The sequence below is a fragment of the Aulonocara sp. 'chitande type north' Nkhata Bay genome, linkage group LG2 (assembly GCF_057382095.1).
Source record: "Aulonocara sp. 'chitande type north' Nkhata Bay isolate Kocher_YH1m ecotype deep benthic linkage group LG2, A_spYH_male_GT1.1, whole genome shotgun sequence".
Lineage (NCBI taxonomy): Eukaryota > Metazoa > Chordata > Actinopteri > Cichliformes > Cichlidae > Aulonocara > Aulonocara sp. 'chitande type north' Nkhata Bay.
In genome coordinates, this window is record NC_141345.1 from 756,386 (window position 1) to 773,397 (window position 17,012).

At 37.6% G+C, this 17,012-nt stretch overlaps 1 protein-coding gene across 3 annotated transcripts in view; it reads left to right on the forward strand.

The window, feature by feature from the left end:
• gfra4b (GDNF family receptor alpha 4b) overlaps positions 1 to 17,012 on the forward strand; it is a 54,598-nt gene that overhangs the window by 28,877 nt on the left and 8,709 nt on the right. For all 3 annotated transcript variants that reach the window (XM_086300816.1, XM_086300821.1, XM_086300831.1), the window contains 5 exons: positions 7,567 to 7,842; positions 10,101 to 10,181; positions 13,203 to 13,548; positions 14,770 to 14,879; positions 15,674 to 15,808. In XM_086300816.1, the coding sequence (XP_086156942.1) occupies positions 7,567 to 7,842; positions 10,101 to 10,181; positions 13,203 to 13,548; positions 14,770 to 14,879; positions 15,674 to 15,808 (948 nt within the window). The remainder of the gene's footprint in view (positions 1 to 7,566; positions 7,843 to 10,100; positions 10,182 to 13,202; positions 13,549 to 14,769; positions 14,880 to 15,673; positions 15,809 to 17,012) is intronic.

Below are 17,012 nucleotides of genomic sequence, written 5' to 3' on the forward strand. Positions count from 1 at the left end.
TCATAAGTTACTTAAGGTATCTTTAAACCCCAAACGCCTTAATCTCACATTTCACTTGATAACACATTTTCATCCAAGACCAAAGTTACGGCTTCTCAAAAGGATAGCAGTTCACATTGACACAGAGCTAAACAAACATCAGTGCTAGGATACTTTTGTAGCTGTGCCAGTCATTTTTGTTGCATCTAGCCCTTAGATCAAACTGACACGGATGCTCAACTGAATCAGGAATTCAAGCCATGAATAACAAAAAGCCTCTTTCATGCATTCAAATATAATCTTTTGTTTAGGATTTGTTCCCTTCACACAGCAGCCCTTGCATTATAGGATCAATTTGTTTGTTTGTTTTTTTCTCTAACTGCATAGCAGGGACGAAGAATTCTAAAGTATACAACTGGCAAAATGGAAAAAAAGACTTAAGTACACACAGTTGAAAAGAAAACTTGTCTGGCAAGCATATGAATGCTACTGCTTCCAGTAACAGTAATTTATAATAAGAATATTGAAAATAAGAGCTTTGGCAAAGATGTGAGTACATGCAGCATCACAAAGAAGGATTAGGGTTTATTGATAATTATAGTTGATCCAGAGTAGCAGACACGTGTAATTTTGATATTTTTAAGGATGAGTGTGGTATATTTTTGTTATTCACACAAGTGTTTCAGTGCAGTGTTTTTGTGAATCTTTGGATAAGTGAAAGGAAGAAGAGTCACTCCTTTTGGGCTGAAGCTCCTCTGAGGGAAAGCATTGATTAAAGACGGGGTCGTTCATGTTGCTGGAGGAGAGAGATTGTTATCAGGGAACTAAATGGTTTCTATCCAAGACCTGATGCAATCTCAGGGACCTGAGACGTCATTTAGAGGAATACAGGTTTTTAGTGCTTGCTGTAACAGACTTCTGTCACTCTGTCTCAAATAAGATACTGCAATTGCAGCTGCAATCTGATTTCGCTCTGCACACTGCGTGAAAAGTTTAGCACATGGCCGTGAGGCACACTAAGGAGTTTGTTACCATGGTGAGGATTTGGAAGTGTGCAGTTCAATCACTGCTCCTTCATGTTTCTCTAAAATGATCCATATGGAAAATTTAAAGAGAACAATTTTGTTTGATAATAACACATGGTGGATCTTAATATTCCATTTATATCACAGTGTGATTTCTGTCACTATCAAAATAAGAGCCAACTCAGTCTTCCTGTTGACTGCTTTTAATGTGATGCAGCTGCAGCAGGAAATATTTTGTTAGAATTACTGTTATCTTAGTAGAGCTCTGACACAGCTGGGAAAGTGAACAGTAAACAGTGAGGCTGATAGCCACAAGTTAAATTACAAACTAAAATGCTGATTACATGCATGCGTTGTTTCAAATGAATCCCCTGTGAGTGTGAAGGTGATTTGAACCCAGTGGGGGAATAGCAAGCTATTCTGCTACCAAGGAAAATAAACATACAGAATGTAAATACTTTAAATGGCTGTTACAGAGAAAATCCACCCATCCATTAATTTTCTTAACTGCTTATCCAGTTTAAGGTTGTTGAGGGGTGGGGGCCATTTAAAGCCTATCTATAGCTCATAGGGCTAGAGGCAGGGTGCACCCTGGGCAGGTCATAAGTCTATCACAGAGCTAACCAAGAGAGAAATCGACAGCTATTTAAGTTCACATTCACACCTGTGGCCAGTTTAGAATCACCGGTTCTCATTACTATCTGCAGTAATTTCTATTTGGCAGTACTGGTTTATTCTAGGACCACTGTGGCCTTAAATCAATGGTGTGCGATACTGCATATTTTTGTATTGATCCTATACCAAGTAAATACAGGCCAGTATCGCCTATAACGATATCAATATTTTCAATAAATAAGGTGGATGCGTCATTTAATGACCTTGAGTTTTTTTTTGTTTTTGTGATGTTTCCTTTTTTATTATTAAATAGTTCAAACCCAGGAGATAATTAGGACAAAATTTATAATTAAATCGAAAACGCTTTATTATTGTGGCGGGCCATGGTCTGCGATGCCGTGCAGGTGAGATGGACTCACCTGCAATATAAAAGAATGAGAGTAGGTTATTGGCTGACTGATTTAAACTAGTGAGACAGTCTTTGTATTATAATGAACTCTTTCACTGTAGCCCTTCATGCTACTCCTGCTGTCAGGCATTTATTTCATCTTTCATTGGTTGTCCTTTCATCACTAGAGCGTCCTATAATCCTGGTTCTTAAGGCCCAGTTTTGGTGGTGCTTTTTAACTGTGCTTTAAGTGCTATGAATCTTATGTTTGGGCAAATGAGCTCACCTCAAAAATAGCTCCTTCATGTGTGTGTCTTGGACTTGCTATTGTACCTGTTCCTGGTAATGTGGTCGCATATTTGCACCGAAGCTCTCAGTAAACAATTTATATGATGCTAAACATTTTCCTTAGTAAAAGTGGGAAATATCTCTTGTTGGAATGGGATCAACTGAATGGATAATATTTCTAAACTGAAAAGAAATATGTGTGTAGCTCATAACGTGATGTATTCTGCTGAAAGTCAGACTGCTTTCAAAACTTTGAAGCTAAATTACAGGCCTATTTAGGTCTTCATGTGCCATTTGTTTGATGTCTAACATGAAGTATAAGTGCAGCTGACTTTGCTTTATTCTAGTTACTAATTTTGTGCTATGAGTGGAAATAATGTTGCCTTATGCAGAGCATCAGACGGCAATAAGTTATAATAGAAAGACACAGGCTACATCTCTGCTAAGAAGATTGATACACTGGAAGAACAATTTACGCTCACTAACAATTCATTTAAATCATAACCTCGTAGATGTCATCACTGAAAAGGCGGCCAAATTTCACAGAACATTAAGACTTAGATCACATTCACAGGAAGTTGAGGTTCACTTTTCTCTCAGAGGTAAAATGCCAAACTTAAGAAGTTCATTGTGACCATTTGTAGATCAAGAAGGAGTAAGAGCAAATTTCATTTGAATGTTATTAAATTATGTCATGTGGAACACTTTATATGTTAAGGACTTCTGATGTGTGAATTAAAGTGTTAAACGCATTTGTAATAGTGTCTTTCTGGTTTCTCTCTGAATTGTCTCAGTGGTTGTCTGTACTCGTCGTCTAGATAAAATGATTGTAGCCCTGGCCCCTGTATTGTTTCCTTCCCCATGTTCTTCTCTGCGTTTTGTCCTTTTATCTCTCCGGTCCCAGTGTCATGTGTCTTAATCAGGGTCTTTTTGTGTGTTTCTTCTTGTTTTTGGTTTTTTTTGGTCTAATGTGCTAGAAGCTACTTTCAGTTCCTTCCTTATTCACACGATGCTATCACAGCAGGAAGCTCCACATCATGTTTGGAGGTGGATTTCTTTTTTTCTTTCTTCTTTTTGTGTTTTTATGCCAGATGGCCTCCTTGATGCAATCCCAGACACTGTTTAACTATTATCAATTACCCAGATGTAGACCTCTGTGTTGAATCTTTGTAGAGTTTACTATGTAACCTACGTAAGTGGCCGATGCCGTTGCCAGCATTCATGCTTGTGTGGTGCATTATATGTTAATTACTTTGCTGTTGGGTTTTATATGTGGTGATAATTGAGATCCTAGGACTTTTTTCCTTTCTGTGCCCCCACTGTTTGCACATTACCTGATACTCATCCCAATAGTTTCACATATTCTCTGATATCTCTGATTTCTTATATTTAGGCCATTAGGTTATTCTTCCTTTTATGGACTTGATGGATCCGAATGATTGAAAAACTTTGGTTAAAAAGTAGCCAGACATGCTTTGGAAGATTTGTCAATAATAAACTGAGCAGTCTCAATAGTTTTGCGCTGTGGCAACATAAAATATATCTATATTACCAGGGAGGCACTAGTGAGGTATGATAAGCTTTAAATTATGTCATAGGTTACTAGGGATGGGAATTGATAAGAATTTAGAGATTCTGGTTCTGTTATCATTGATTCAATTCCTTATCAATTCTCATTCGGTTCTCACTGGCTCTGCTTTGAGAGTCACCACCATCTCTAAGCAACGTATTAAAGACAAAACCTTGAAATATTTCTGCTTTTTGCTATTTAAAAATATCTTGAAATTTTTAGTTAATACTTAAAATTTAATATGTTATAAATACATGATAATCATGTTGACTTTATTTTGACACTATGTGAAAGAGCTTAAAATAGCACTGTCATTGTACACTGTACATATACTTATAAGTACATAAACTACAATACATTATAGATTATCTTATTAATTTATTGTCATTTTTCCTTCCATGGTATTGAAAATGGCAATGGTTATTGGTTTTTTCTTAGTTATCATATCAAGATTAAATTCTAGTATAATTAGAATCTTAATTTATAGGATGGATCATTTTGTGGTGCTACAGGTACACCAGATTATTTATCATTATTTATCTTTAAATCCTGAACAATGGTAACACAGAGCCTTGTGATTCAATGAAATTGCTGCGTTGCCACCCATGTGAATTAGTAGAGCCCCTCTCGCAAATCATATAATCTCTGCTGGTCTGTAATGACTACAGGTGTTTAATTAACTGCATAGACAGACTGCTCACTTATCAAACACAACGTCAGTATTGACATTTCTTTGTAACTGGATCACACTTTAGTGGATTGGATTATAGGCAAGAATCTTCATCAGTTGCAGAAATAAACTGTATTTCAGTGCACACGCCACTCTGCAGTAGATGGAAAAAAAATGGTAAAATAAATTATTAATTACAAATTACAATATTTGCCCGTGTATTGCGGGAGCTCTGCAAGTGCCTTGGCTTAACCACAATTGTTTGGTGGCAGAAAATGACTCAAGAGCTCCCAAACTCCCTTTGTCTCAGTACAGGTTTAGCGCTGCAAAATAGAGCAAAAATAGAGCCACAATTGTGTTAAATGAGCAGTTACACTACAATGGCTTGTATCACGTTGGCTAACACCCTTGGCTAAGCAGTCATATAATCACTTTAATGTGAGGCTGCTAGTTTTAATCCAGCTATCCAAGATAATTTACAAATTCTAAAAGCACTGGAAAAAAGACACTCATGTGTTGCCATTTTAGCCCACAGCTTCACAGCTTTATAGAGACATAGGAGTGACGGTAACATTCCAGCTGACTTCATTAAGTTTCATCTTCCATTTTATCTCTCTTGAAGTGGACGATTAAGCTGGCGCACGAGGGTAACTGATCAGCTAATCTGCCTGTGATTTATGTGGCAGGGAAACTGAGGACTTAACTGAGCCTTGGAACGCATTGATTACTGACATGGTTAATTGGCTAACCCTACTGGTACATTGAGACAGGCTTATTGGAAATGTCAAATCAAGTGGCTAATTTGCATTCATGATGTATGGTGTCTATTCCAGCTTCTGCCCAGGCAGCACAAACTGACAGACATAGCTGTAAAGAAAGGCTTGGGATAAATTTGCAACTGACCATCTGGCCTTCCAGGACACTGGCATTGGCTGCAACTTTTCCCCAACCCAGCATCCACATGTCTGCGCTTAGCTGGTATGTGATGAATAGAATATGAGCGTATGCATAACTCCTGATGTGAGTGAGACGCAGGACACCTGTGGGGTTTGAGTAAAGCTCCAGCTTTGGAAGGAGATGTAATTGATAGCATAGTGCTGACTGAATGGAAAATTATTTGTTTTTTAATACATTGTTCCTGAGTATGCATATATGTTTTAGAGATCAAAACGGTAGCTGAGACAATGTTGCCCCAGAAATACCCGCTGTGTAAGCAGATGAAAACAGCATGAAATGGAAAAATGTGGTTTTAGCTGATGGGGTAAAAGATTTCATGTGAAATGAAGGTGGTATGATTTTTCACTGTTTGAATAAAAAGATACAATTGGTTTCCTGCAGGCCATGCTAAGGAATATGTTTACAGAATTTCCCTAAGATACAAATGTACACAAGGAGCATCCTTAGAAATGGCAGCACTTAAAGGGGTTTGTGACTTAAATAGACAAAAACATATTCTGAGAAATCTGACAAAAGTGGACAGAATGTTAACACAAACAACAGAGCCCAGTTGGCTGTAGAAGAAAGAAAAAAGCCTTTTGCTTGGAGGTTATTTCACTTTATTCTAAACCTTAATTAAAAGCCTTTCTTCACCAAAGCAACAGATGAATGTGTGTGTGTTCCTCTTAATCAATAATGTTCTTAACATGTTCTGTAAATGACACTCATTGGAGGTTCAAGAACCTCAGCATATTGAATAGAATGAGCTTGAGTCATGCAGTACAACTGTAGGAGTCCAAGCTACTCGGGACAAGGTCTGGCAATGAATTGTTAAGGACATGAATTAGCATCTGTATAGGTCTGCCATTCAAGAGGTTTCCCACAGTAACTGAATAAAATACATGCACATTTAATATGCAGAGACATTATTTTCATATCTTCATCCTTGAAGCTGTTCTCTTCTCAATAAAGCAGCAAATGCTGTAGCCTGCAGGGCCATTTGCAAGGTACTGAATAGTCCAAATACATGTCATCCAGTTATCCACTGAATTTGAACAAACCTATAAAGTAATAGGTTTGTTTTCAGAGTAGGTGTGCTCAGTTCTTCAGTTCGTACTTTTCTGACGTAAAGAGAAACTCTGTGTGAAAGAAATACTGAACCTCAACAAAAAGATCTGATATACTTTATGCAAAACTCTATTTTCCATTTCTGGACACAAAGACGTATTAATTCATGCTTTTAACTATCAAGACTCCTTTTCTCCTCTTTGATGTGTCGACATATGTCCATTTCTAGGTTTATATTAAATTATTATAACTCAAAGCTTAAAGTCTTCATCTGTTATATTTAGTCAGGTCTGAAACATGCTGATTCATTAGGTGATTTTAAGTTCAATATCAACCGACTGCTGTCTGGAAATAATCTCTCATCAAACTTCAGTTGGTTTTTTACTATTGTGTCTTCTCTTTTATCATGTGGCCAACTGCATATTGTCCAAAAATGTTCCGCTGCCCTATTTGGCTCATAGACCCAACCATGAGAAGCAAAGCTCATTTTTCTAGGTTTTGGGGAAGTTTTACAAACAAGAAACCACAATGGAATAAAAATTCACAATGGCAAGAGCAAAGAGTGACCTTGTTTGCAGGTGGGGGTTTTCCATCAACAGTTGCAGGGGATTTGTTCACTGTAATTTTGCAGTGGTCATTTTAGGCATTTCTGTTAAAATATTAATGGAAGCTATGGAAACAAACAGAGTAATAGTTATATTTCACTTGGTTTTAGAATGAAATGGTCATTATGTTACCACACAAGCATGAAATATACAAAAGAGAGTAAACTCGTTCATTGTCCTGCTCACCTCAACCATTACATTGGCAGGATTTCACAATAAAATCTCCGGCTGTTTTAAAATTCTGTACTTTTCAGAACACTTTACAATTTATTCAAAGTGTCAATTCTTTCCTTCCCCTTTCTTCTTATGCACTATTGGTCTGCATTAGCATGGGTCTTTTTTTCATCTCATGATGTTACACATTAACTGCTTTTTCCAATCCCCTCATGTTTCTACATTTCTCTCATTTTTTCCTGAAACAGCTCTGTTAGAGGTTGTACATGCCAGTAGAGACTGCTTGGTGGCCGGAGACTCGTGCTCGAGTGATGAGACTTGTAGTCCACGTCTTCGTACTTTGCGCCAGTGTGTGGCAGGCAATGGCAGCATGAAACTGGGCCCAGGCGCCAGGAGCCAGTGTGCCAGTGCAGTGTCTGCTCTGCTGTCCAGTCCTTTACATGGCTGCCAATGTAAACGAGGAATGAAGAAGGAGAAGAACTGTCTAAGCATCTACTGGAGTCTGCACCAGTCTATCATACATGGTATCTAACACACACACACACACACACACACACACACACACACACACACACACACACACACACACACACACACTCTCAATCTATCTGAACCAAAATGTGTTTCTCGTTATATGTATACATTTTACAGCGTGTAAACTGGTGGCTTTGCCATTTTGATGGAATAAAATGAAGGTTGGGCGTAACAACCATTTGCCTGTTTGTCAGGTAACATGTTTTTAGCATACATTACCTATGTGGAGCAATGAAATACATTTATGTTTGGAAGCCACCCAGGCTGTGTACATGCCCTTGTTTATAGACCTACGTATGGCCAGAATTTAGTTTCTGTGGCATGAAAGCATATTCTTACCACCTGCAGAAACAATTGGTTCTTGGCTTTTTAAAAACACAACATTATGATGAAGCAAAGAAATAATTAAGAAAATTGTCAAGCATTCAAAGTCATACGTAATTTATAGATAAATTAGCATCCAGACCGGTTAGCTTAGCTTATAGAATATCACTTAAGCACTTCAGCCATTTCATTTTTTTTCTATATTTTTTAAATGTTCTTTTTTTGCTGTTGTTTTTTCGGTTGTCTACCATTCTCAGGCAGAGACAGTGTCTCCCAGGAGGTGGTGATCAGAAGTCACGACTAATGATAATAAACACTGTCAGCATTGATGTATATATGTACATGAGAGTCCATTGATAAATACAAAAGAATGATCAGAATAAAAGAACAGGCTTTGAACAGATTATCTTTGGCTAAAATGGATAGCAGGAATGTATATGTGGCCAGTATGGACTATGTCAGATTAGAGCCTGACCAATACTGTTTGTATGGGTGCATATGCAGATCCAGAGCGTTAAAAAAAAAAAAAAAAAATTAGTAATCATACACCAGCCAATACTCTGCTACCCTCTTGACACCCTATGCCCTCATATGGACCTTACATTTGGTTTTTCTGCACCTTATAATTCATTCTACTCAGTGTTTTATCATTTGTTACATTGTTACTTAAAAAACTACAACAACAATTTACATTAATGCTTAGTTTCAATACTTAACATATTTGGAATAGCTAGGTGAAATTTAAAATGCGTTGTGAAGCAGAGCTCGGGTCACAGGCTGTTATACCGGATAAACACAGATCATGTTAAAGTTACATTGAAGTAAAGGGAAAATAATGAGATATTTATTAACTTTAAAGCAATGTTTTTGCAACCTAATTGGCAACTTACTACAAAGACACTGCATGACTTTTCACCACCGTCCGCTTTGCTGTGATAGTATCGTATGTGGTGTGGGCAGTGCTGAAAGGTACAGCCAGCAATAAAGTCGAAGGCACTCTGCTGGGTAACCTATGAGAGAGAAATTTTAAATGAAATGCAATTTATCAACATTAGATTCAGTAAAAAGAAAAAACAGACATATTGGATAACATACACACCGATGCTTATTTATCTGTGAAAGGCCAATAGAGGCTCATATATCAGTTGCGCTGTTCATCAAACAACATGGCACAGCAGAAAATCAAAGCAAGAAGCAACAGGCTGAGGAGGATAACAGACAGAGGAGCACTCTCCTACTGAAAGGCTGGTTCCAGTCTTCTCATGGCTCCCCAAGGAATACTTTGTCACTGATAATAGATAGATTCCAGACATTTGTAAATAAAGTGAACTGTTCTCAGTGTCAACCTAAACAATTAATCAAGAATCAGTTATTTTGAGGCACCGTTAAGAATGCAACTAGTGTTCATATTTCATGAAAAGGTCTACAGGAAGTGTGTGGCGGAAAATTAAATTGTGGCCAGAGGCTGTAAGCAAGCCTGTATAAGAGGACTGGATTACTGGGGGATTCCACATGTGGTGTACAATAAAGTATATCATTTGTTATTTATGTTCATAGATGTTATTATACTTACCCCCATTCTATTTTCTGAAAACAAAGAGCACCATGAGTGTTTAAAAATACCGCAATGTCGATATAAATATAGATATGAAACCCTTTTTAGGTTGAGAAATGTTTGGATTATACATGTGGCTACAGAAACGTAAATGCCAGCATTGGCGAGTGGGTTGAAAATAACACAATAACCCTGACAAATGAATAATAAGCTGAGGGAATGTGTGTGTAATTTATGACTGAGTGAACTGGAGTCTCAGTGACTAAATAAAAATGACTACATGCCATTATTTGTATTTCTTGAGATTTAGATAAACTGTAGTGCCTACTGAAGCCTTTATTCCTAACTGTGTGTTGTTTTTTTCCCCAGGACTCAAGCTGGTGGAGAGTTACCCTTATGAGACAGTGGAGAGGGATTACAACTATGTCCGCTTGGCCTCTATTTCTGCTGGCAAGTTCACCAACCTTCATTAACTTTCACCATATTGTAAACCCCTTTACCCTTTGAAGATGTTTGTGTTCTATTAAGTATACAACATTACGCCAAAGCCTTTTCACTGTAAACATGCCCAATATAAACATTCACATCTCAGACTCAGCTGAAATAACATAATCCATGAACGTCAAAGCATACTAATGGAGGCATTTTTTGATACTACTGTCTTAAAATAAGTGACTATTCCAAATCTGGCCTATGAAAAGAACATACTAGCTTAATATAACACCGAATGACAACAGACTGAACTAAATATCCCTTATCAAATGAGGCAAAGTTTTATTTAAGAACAGCTGAAATCAGGTTTTGATACTGATGTGGTCATTGTTATCAAGAGCCAAAGCCATGTTTTGGCTCTACATTATATGAATCTGCTGGGAATGGGACTGGAACCAACACAACAAAACCAAATTCATAAATAATGAACACAAGTAGCAAATGTTTATGTTAAAAACTGGGACCAAATATTTGGCATTTAGCCCAAAAAAAGAACTAAAAATAAATCAGTTATTAAAATATTGCTGACTTTTCTCCGTTGACATTTCATAAACTGCACCGCTGTCTTCATCTAGTTTGACCAGAGGACCTGCCAGCTTTAAAAATATATATATGTAAACAAGCTTATCACTCATCTCTGAAGTACACAACTCACAGAGGTCAGCTCACTTCCACATTTCCCAACATAAATCCCAAAGGCTCATTCACAAATTGTCACAAAGTAGCAAAAGCTGCAATCACTGTGCTGCTCATTTCAGTGGCAGATCTACACAGAAATATTTGATATTTGATATATATTTATTAGTTCAGTCGTCATATATTACGAGCAAAAAAAAAAATAACACTCTTCAATAATAATAATAATAATAATAATAATAATAATAATAATAATAATAAATCACTGAACAGGCTCAGTAGTCCCTATATTTATGCCCCGCCTATATTCTTATCATTAACAAACATCAACAAACAGAATAATGAATTGCACATTTTTATGCACATATTAACATCATTCCACAATTTAATCCCAACAACAGAAATAAATCTTTGTTGAATCTCTTTCTTTGCTTTATTATAATAAAATAGAAAAAAAATCTCTCAAGTCAAACTTAATCTCCCACACTGAGAAAAACCTTCACACGCAGTTTGAGAGTACCTTAGATTTAGCTTGAACTTAATTAGCATTGTTAACAACAACAACAACAACAACAACAACAACAACAACAACAACAACACATTTCATTTGTTTGCATTTAATTTAAACCAGTTTCATCATATCGAACCTGAGAAACAATGGCTCAGTGTGATCATAATATCCAGACTTGTTAATGACCCCTATTACTCTTTTTTTGTAACATAACTATTGGATTTATTGTTTTGAGGGTCATGCCCCACAGTTCCACACAGTAAGAAAAAACAGGAAGCATAAGTGAACAGTAACTTATATGCAGGGCATTATAATCCAACACATCCTTAGTTAAAAAAACAAACAAACAAAAAACTCCTAATGATTTTGATATATTTTACCTATAATATAATGAAACATGTTATGTTTCATGTTAATTTATAATTAGTCATGACATCTAAAATTTTACCTCATAGACTCTTAATTTTAGATGTCAAAACCTTTAATTCAATATTACATTAGTATAACAATAGTGTTCTGATGCAAAAGATAACTTGTTACAATAAGTTTGTGTACCTGTGCTATTGGATGTTACATACGACTGAAGATTTACAGTCACCATGAAATAAGAAATGGAAGATGAGATCTTGTAAAGTAAAAGATAAAAAGTAAGTAGTTAAAAGTCTGATAGTGAAGTATTTTAGCTGTTGACAAGCATTTCAGTCTTGTCTAAAGCAAAGGACATGGCAACTCAGAAATCACTTTGCATTTAATTCAGGTTTTTTTTAAGCACCAAATCAGTAAAACAAATACTCCAAGGCGCTTTATGTCGTAAGTTAAGGACTCTATAATAATACATTAAAATTCTTTACTGTTCTCTGGTAATACCTTATTTAACCTACTTTGTGGAGGTGTGGGTAAATACATGTAAACGTTCTGGTGTACATTCTGCAGAAAAGTAACAAGAATTGCACGTCTTACTGGGTTTTGTGAAAGCACAATTTTTCTTTTCTTACTGTCATGTTTAAATTCTGCGACCCTGTGGAATTCAAATTAGAAAAAAAGGAACAATTGAGTGTTCATAATTTTTCTGTTGGGCTGGGGGACGGGGTACAATTTAAAAGGCAAATTAAATTCAAAGATTCACAATATTCAGATTAAAGGAGCGCATCTCAGTTATGATAGAGCCAGAGGCAGGGTAGACCCTGGACAGTTCTCCAGTCTGTCACAGGGCTAACAGAGTGACAGACAACCATTCACACACTCATTCATATCTATGAGCAATTTAGACAGACCAGTTAACCTAACCCTACTAGCTGCATGTCTTTGGACTGCAAAGGGGAGAATCCAGACAAACACAGAGAAACATTCAAACCTCACACAGAAAGGCCCTGGCTCGATTCGCACCTTCAGGACCTTCTGATGTGAGGCAATAGTGCTAATCACTGCGCTCTACCAAATATGAAACACTTTAAAAAAAAAATTTTTCTCCAGTATAAGGTCATAGAGGGGTGTTAAATATAGAGTTGAAATAAAGCAATCAACCAATCATTCAAAATTATGACATTGTGCTATGTTCAAAGCACTGAAGGCCAGACTCTTCGTCTGATGCTCCTTTTGTTTTTCTGATAGTCAAAAACAAGTCCCCCATTTTTTGTTTACACACACACTTCCTCCTTAAACCTGATGTTCAATTCCAAACTCCTTATCTGATGTTTTAACAACAGGAGATTACATCTCATCAGGATGAATTGGTAAACTAGTACATGCTTATGTTCTCATTCACATACACACAAAACCTCTCGATTAGTTTTCTGTTGAAACCTTGTCACTAACCTTACTTCCGTCCACAGACTCTGATGTTGGCATGACAACTGTGAATCGCTGCCTGGATGCAGCCAAGGCTTGCAATGTGGACGACTTGTGCCAGAAGCTCCGCACAGAATATGTCTCGGCTTGTATCAAACCCACTGCCAAGTCAGGCCTGTGCAACCGGCCCAAATGCAATAAGGCCCTGCGCAGGTTCTTTGACCGTGTTCCTGCTGATTATACACATGAGCTGCTCTTCTGCCCATGTACGGACACAGCCTGTGCAGAGCGTCGAAGGCAGACCATTGTGCCCAGCTGCTCGTATGAAACGGTGGATAAACCCAACTGCATTGCACAGATGAGGATCTGCAAAGCTGACTATGTGTGCAGGTAGGAACAGAAGTAAATACGTAATAATAGACTAATAACAGACTCCACTTGGCAAATGTATGCATCAAAACATAGAGGTTTGCTTGCATCCGTAAATTATTTATATAATATCAACATGTTATTGGTTTCTCCTTACAAATATAATTTTTCAACAGTTTTTTCAGTTTTTGGGAAATAAATAACCAGCAGATATAATCAGACACCTCCCCAGTGAGGTCACGGTTGTACTTCTTGTTCTGCTTTGGAGCCAAAACCAGTTTTTCACCTGCTACAGGTTCTGGCTAGAGGGTAATTCAAGCCTGAAGTAAATTTTCCAGGGCAGAACAAGACTAACATCACCAGCTACTGAAGTTAGAGTTTCTCTCTGGAGAAGGTAGCTGGTGAGAAAGCAGGAAACGGAAAGGACTGAACAGCAAAAACGACTCTTTCAAAGTAAGAGCGAGGGTATTACCAACTAGTTAATCAATTGCAGATGGCATTTTCTCCCAGAAGAAGAAAAAAATAAAACGTTTCTAAATGCAGCCTTCTTCAGCAACCTGCATGAGTAAAAGTTTTTTGTTGGAAAGCATTTATCACTATGCATCTTATTTTGATACAGCAACACACGGCACTAAGATAATTGTTTACTCCAGCTTTGATATTGCTAAATACTCTAGTTTCTCTTGTTTTTCTTGGATATAGATTTTACTTGTATTCTCCATACATATTTAGGCCAGTGCTGTTCAATCGTATGGCTCTTTGAAACTAAATAAACAGCCACTCAATCAACAAAATGGCCTGCTGTTTTACCCTAAAGCTTTGTACCACCAGTGGTTAGAACACCCCAGAGAGCCTGTTGGAATAACACATTAAATATTTAGCACAGATAAAGAGCCAGATGGATCAGAGTTATCACTCATTGCTATCTCTGGTCATGGCCATTATTTTTCCACAGCCCCATTAGACTCAGAGGGCTTTACTAATGATCCCAGGTCTGGGGAATGAAATATATTACTCTTTCTATCACTTTCACATTACAGCTCAGTGCTTTCACTCTTCACCATGGCCTGCAATATTTCTTTAATGTTGGAGCAGCAAACTCTTAATTAAATGACTGAGTTATAACTTAAGTTACTTAGAGTAAGAAATGATATGTAAAAATGAAATCAGCAAACCTTTTAGATAAAAATGTAGAGTTCTGTTGTGTTCTTCCTAACTAGTATGCATTTTGTGTTTTTATAGGTCTCGTCTGGCACAGTTTCAGTATGACTGTGAACCGTCCAAAACATCTGCCAGTGGCTGCAAGCAAGAGAACTATGGAGCCTGCCTCCTTGCCTACACAGGGCTTATAGGTATGTGAACATCTGGAATGTAACATGGAGAGCGAAAACACACAGTCGAAAACATAAAATCACCACCTGTAGGAGGAAAAAGACAGTATGTAAGTGATGCTGTGTGGCATATGTTGGGAGAGAGAAGGAAAGAGAAAACTGTGCAGCCTTAAATGCACCGGAATGAGCAAAAGCTAGCTAGAAGCTAAATTAATAAATACAGAACAGGTTAAGATTGAGTGGGAGAACGAAAAGACAAAGTTCAGCTTGGTATAAGATGGTATAAGTATAAATATCTCTCATTGCAGAAAAAACTGAAGCTCTTTATGCAGAGTGAGGTTTAATCTGTTTTATAACAGGTGGCAAAAGAAAAAGAGCAGGTAGAGCAGACATTTCTTTTCCATGCACTGGAAAGAGGAGCTAACCTAATGCATTTCAAGAATCTCAAATGGTGCCCCTCAGCACAAACACACACTTGGCGTTTTCATTCTTGTCTTGTATTTATTAAAGTACTTGAAATCCCACCAACACTATGTTGGGGGGCGCGGGGGGAACAGAAAACAATCTCAATGCCAGAGACTTCTGTGACCTAAAAAAGAGAAAATTGGAGCATTTTTCAGCATCACTCTATTATATAATATGACTGCAGCTAATCTAACCTGTGGTGTTATAATATTACCATGCTTTTACATCAGGTCAGTGTATAGGGAATGCAGAGTCCATTAAGGCTTCAGAAAATAATGCATCATGATTGTAACAACTCAAAAGCAATGCGCATTTAATATTGATTGACGGCTGGCGCTGTCTCTCTGCAGGAAGTACAATAACTCCCAACTATGTTGACAACTCCACGTCCAGCGTAGCCCCATGGTGCTCATGCTCAGCCAGTGGGAGCCAGAGAGAAGAGTGTGAGAATTTCCTGGGATATTTCACAGACAACATCTGTCTCAGTGAGTGCTACCTTTTTACTCTAATGTCAACAAAGTAGTGCACAGACTCAGGTTTTTGTTGTAGGATTGTGTTCATTTAGAGATATTTGGGAATAAATCATTAGACTATGCTGTTGGCAGCCTGTTTAACTGGTGATATGTGGTTCAAAAGAAAGGGTTAATGCGCCTTTTTTGTAAGTTTTGGTTTATAGATTAACCCTTGCCTGTGTAATGTCAATATTTTTGTTACTCTGCCAACATTTATTGTGTTATTAAATCAATACAACCACAACCATCCATCCATTCTCTTCCGCTTATCCATGTCAGGGACTTGCTGGCGCTGAAGCATTTCCCAGCCGCCACGTGGCGAGACGCAGGGTACAACCATAGCAGTTTATGGATGTTTACTTTTTCTCAATGGCAAGCATTGGAGACCACATGTATGGTTAATATTTAGAATTTACCGCTGTTAAAACACACGTATGTACAGAAGTGATACTCGTGACAAAATGTAATGAAAAAAGAAAAATCAATCATAATCAAGATATACTGTAGGCAGAAAGAAATATGTTTATCTTGAACAAATATAAATGAAGGAAGGTTTTCTGGTAACTAACTGTTTACTTCTGTGAAACTGACTAGATTATTGCCACTCTGGAAAACAAATAGCCCGTGTCTGCTGATCTATATGACACATGAGGGACTATTTTGCTGTGTCTTGCATATGTATTTCCTACACTTGATGAAAGTATACTGTGACTGCCTGCCCATTTTGTTTTGTCACACATTGCAGCTCTTATATATTTGTTGTCACTGGATCTAGAACAGAATTTAGAACAGGGAACATTTCTTGATGAATTTTAGTGGCATCTGGGATGAAAAGTTCTTAATCAGATTTGAGGTCCTGGTCATGGTTGCACCATGCTGGCAGTTCTGCGGGGTCGCTCATTCCTTGGGGAAGAAGGCCAATCAAGTTCAACAGTTTTCTCTCCTTGCTGGTGTTGGGCTTGTTCTCGGCATAAATTATGGTCAAGCTCATCCTTGTCATATGCATTGCTATACCTTAAACCAGGGGTGCCCAATCCCGGTCCTCGAGAGCTACCGTCCTGCAGCTTTTAGATGCATCCTTGTTCCCACACACCCGAATCAAATGAATGGCTTGTTATCAGGCCTTTGCCAAACATGATGGCATGCTGGAGAGGTAATCAAACCATTTGATTCAGCT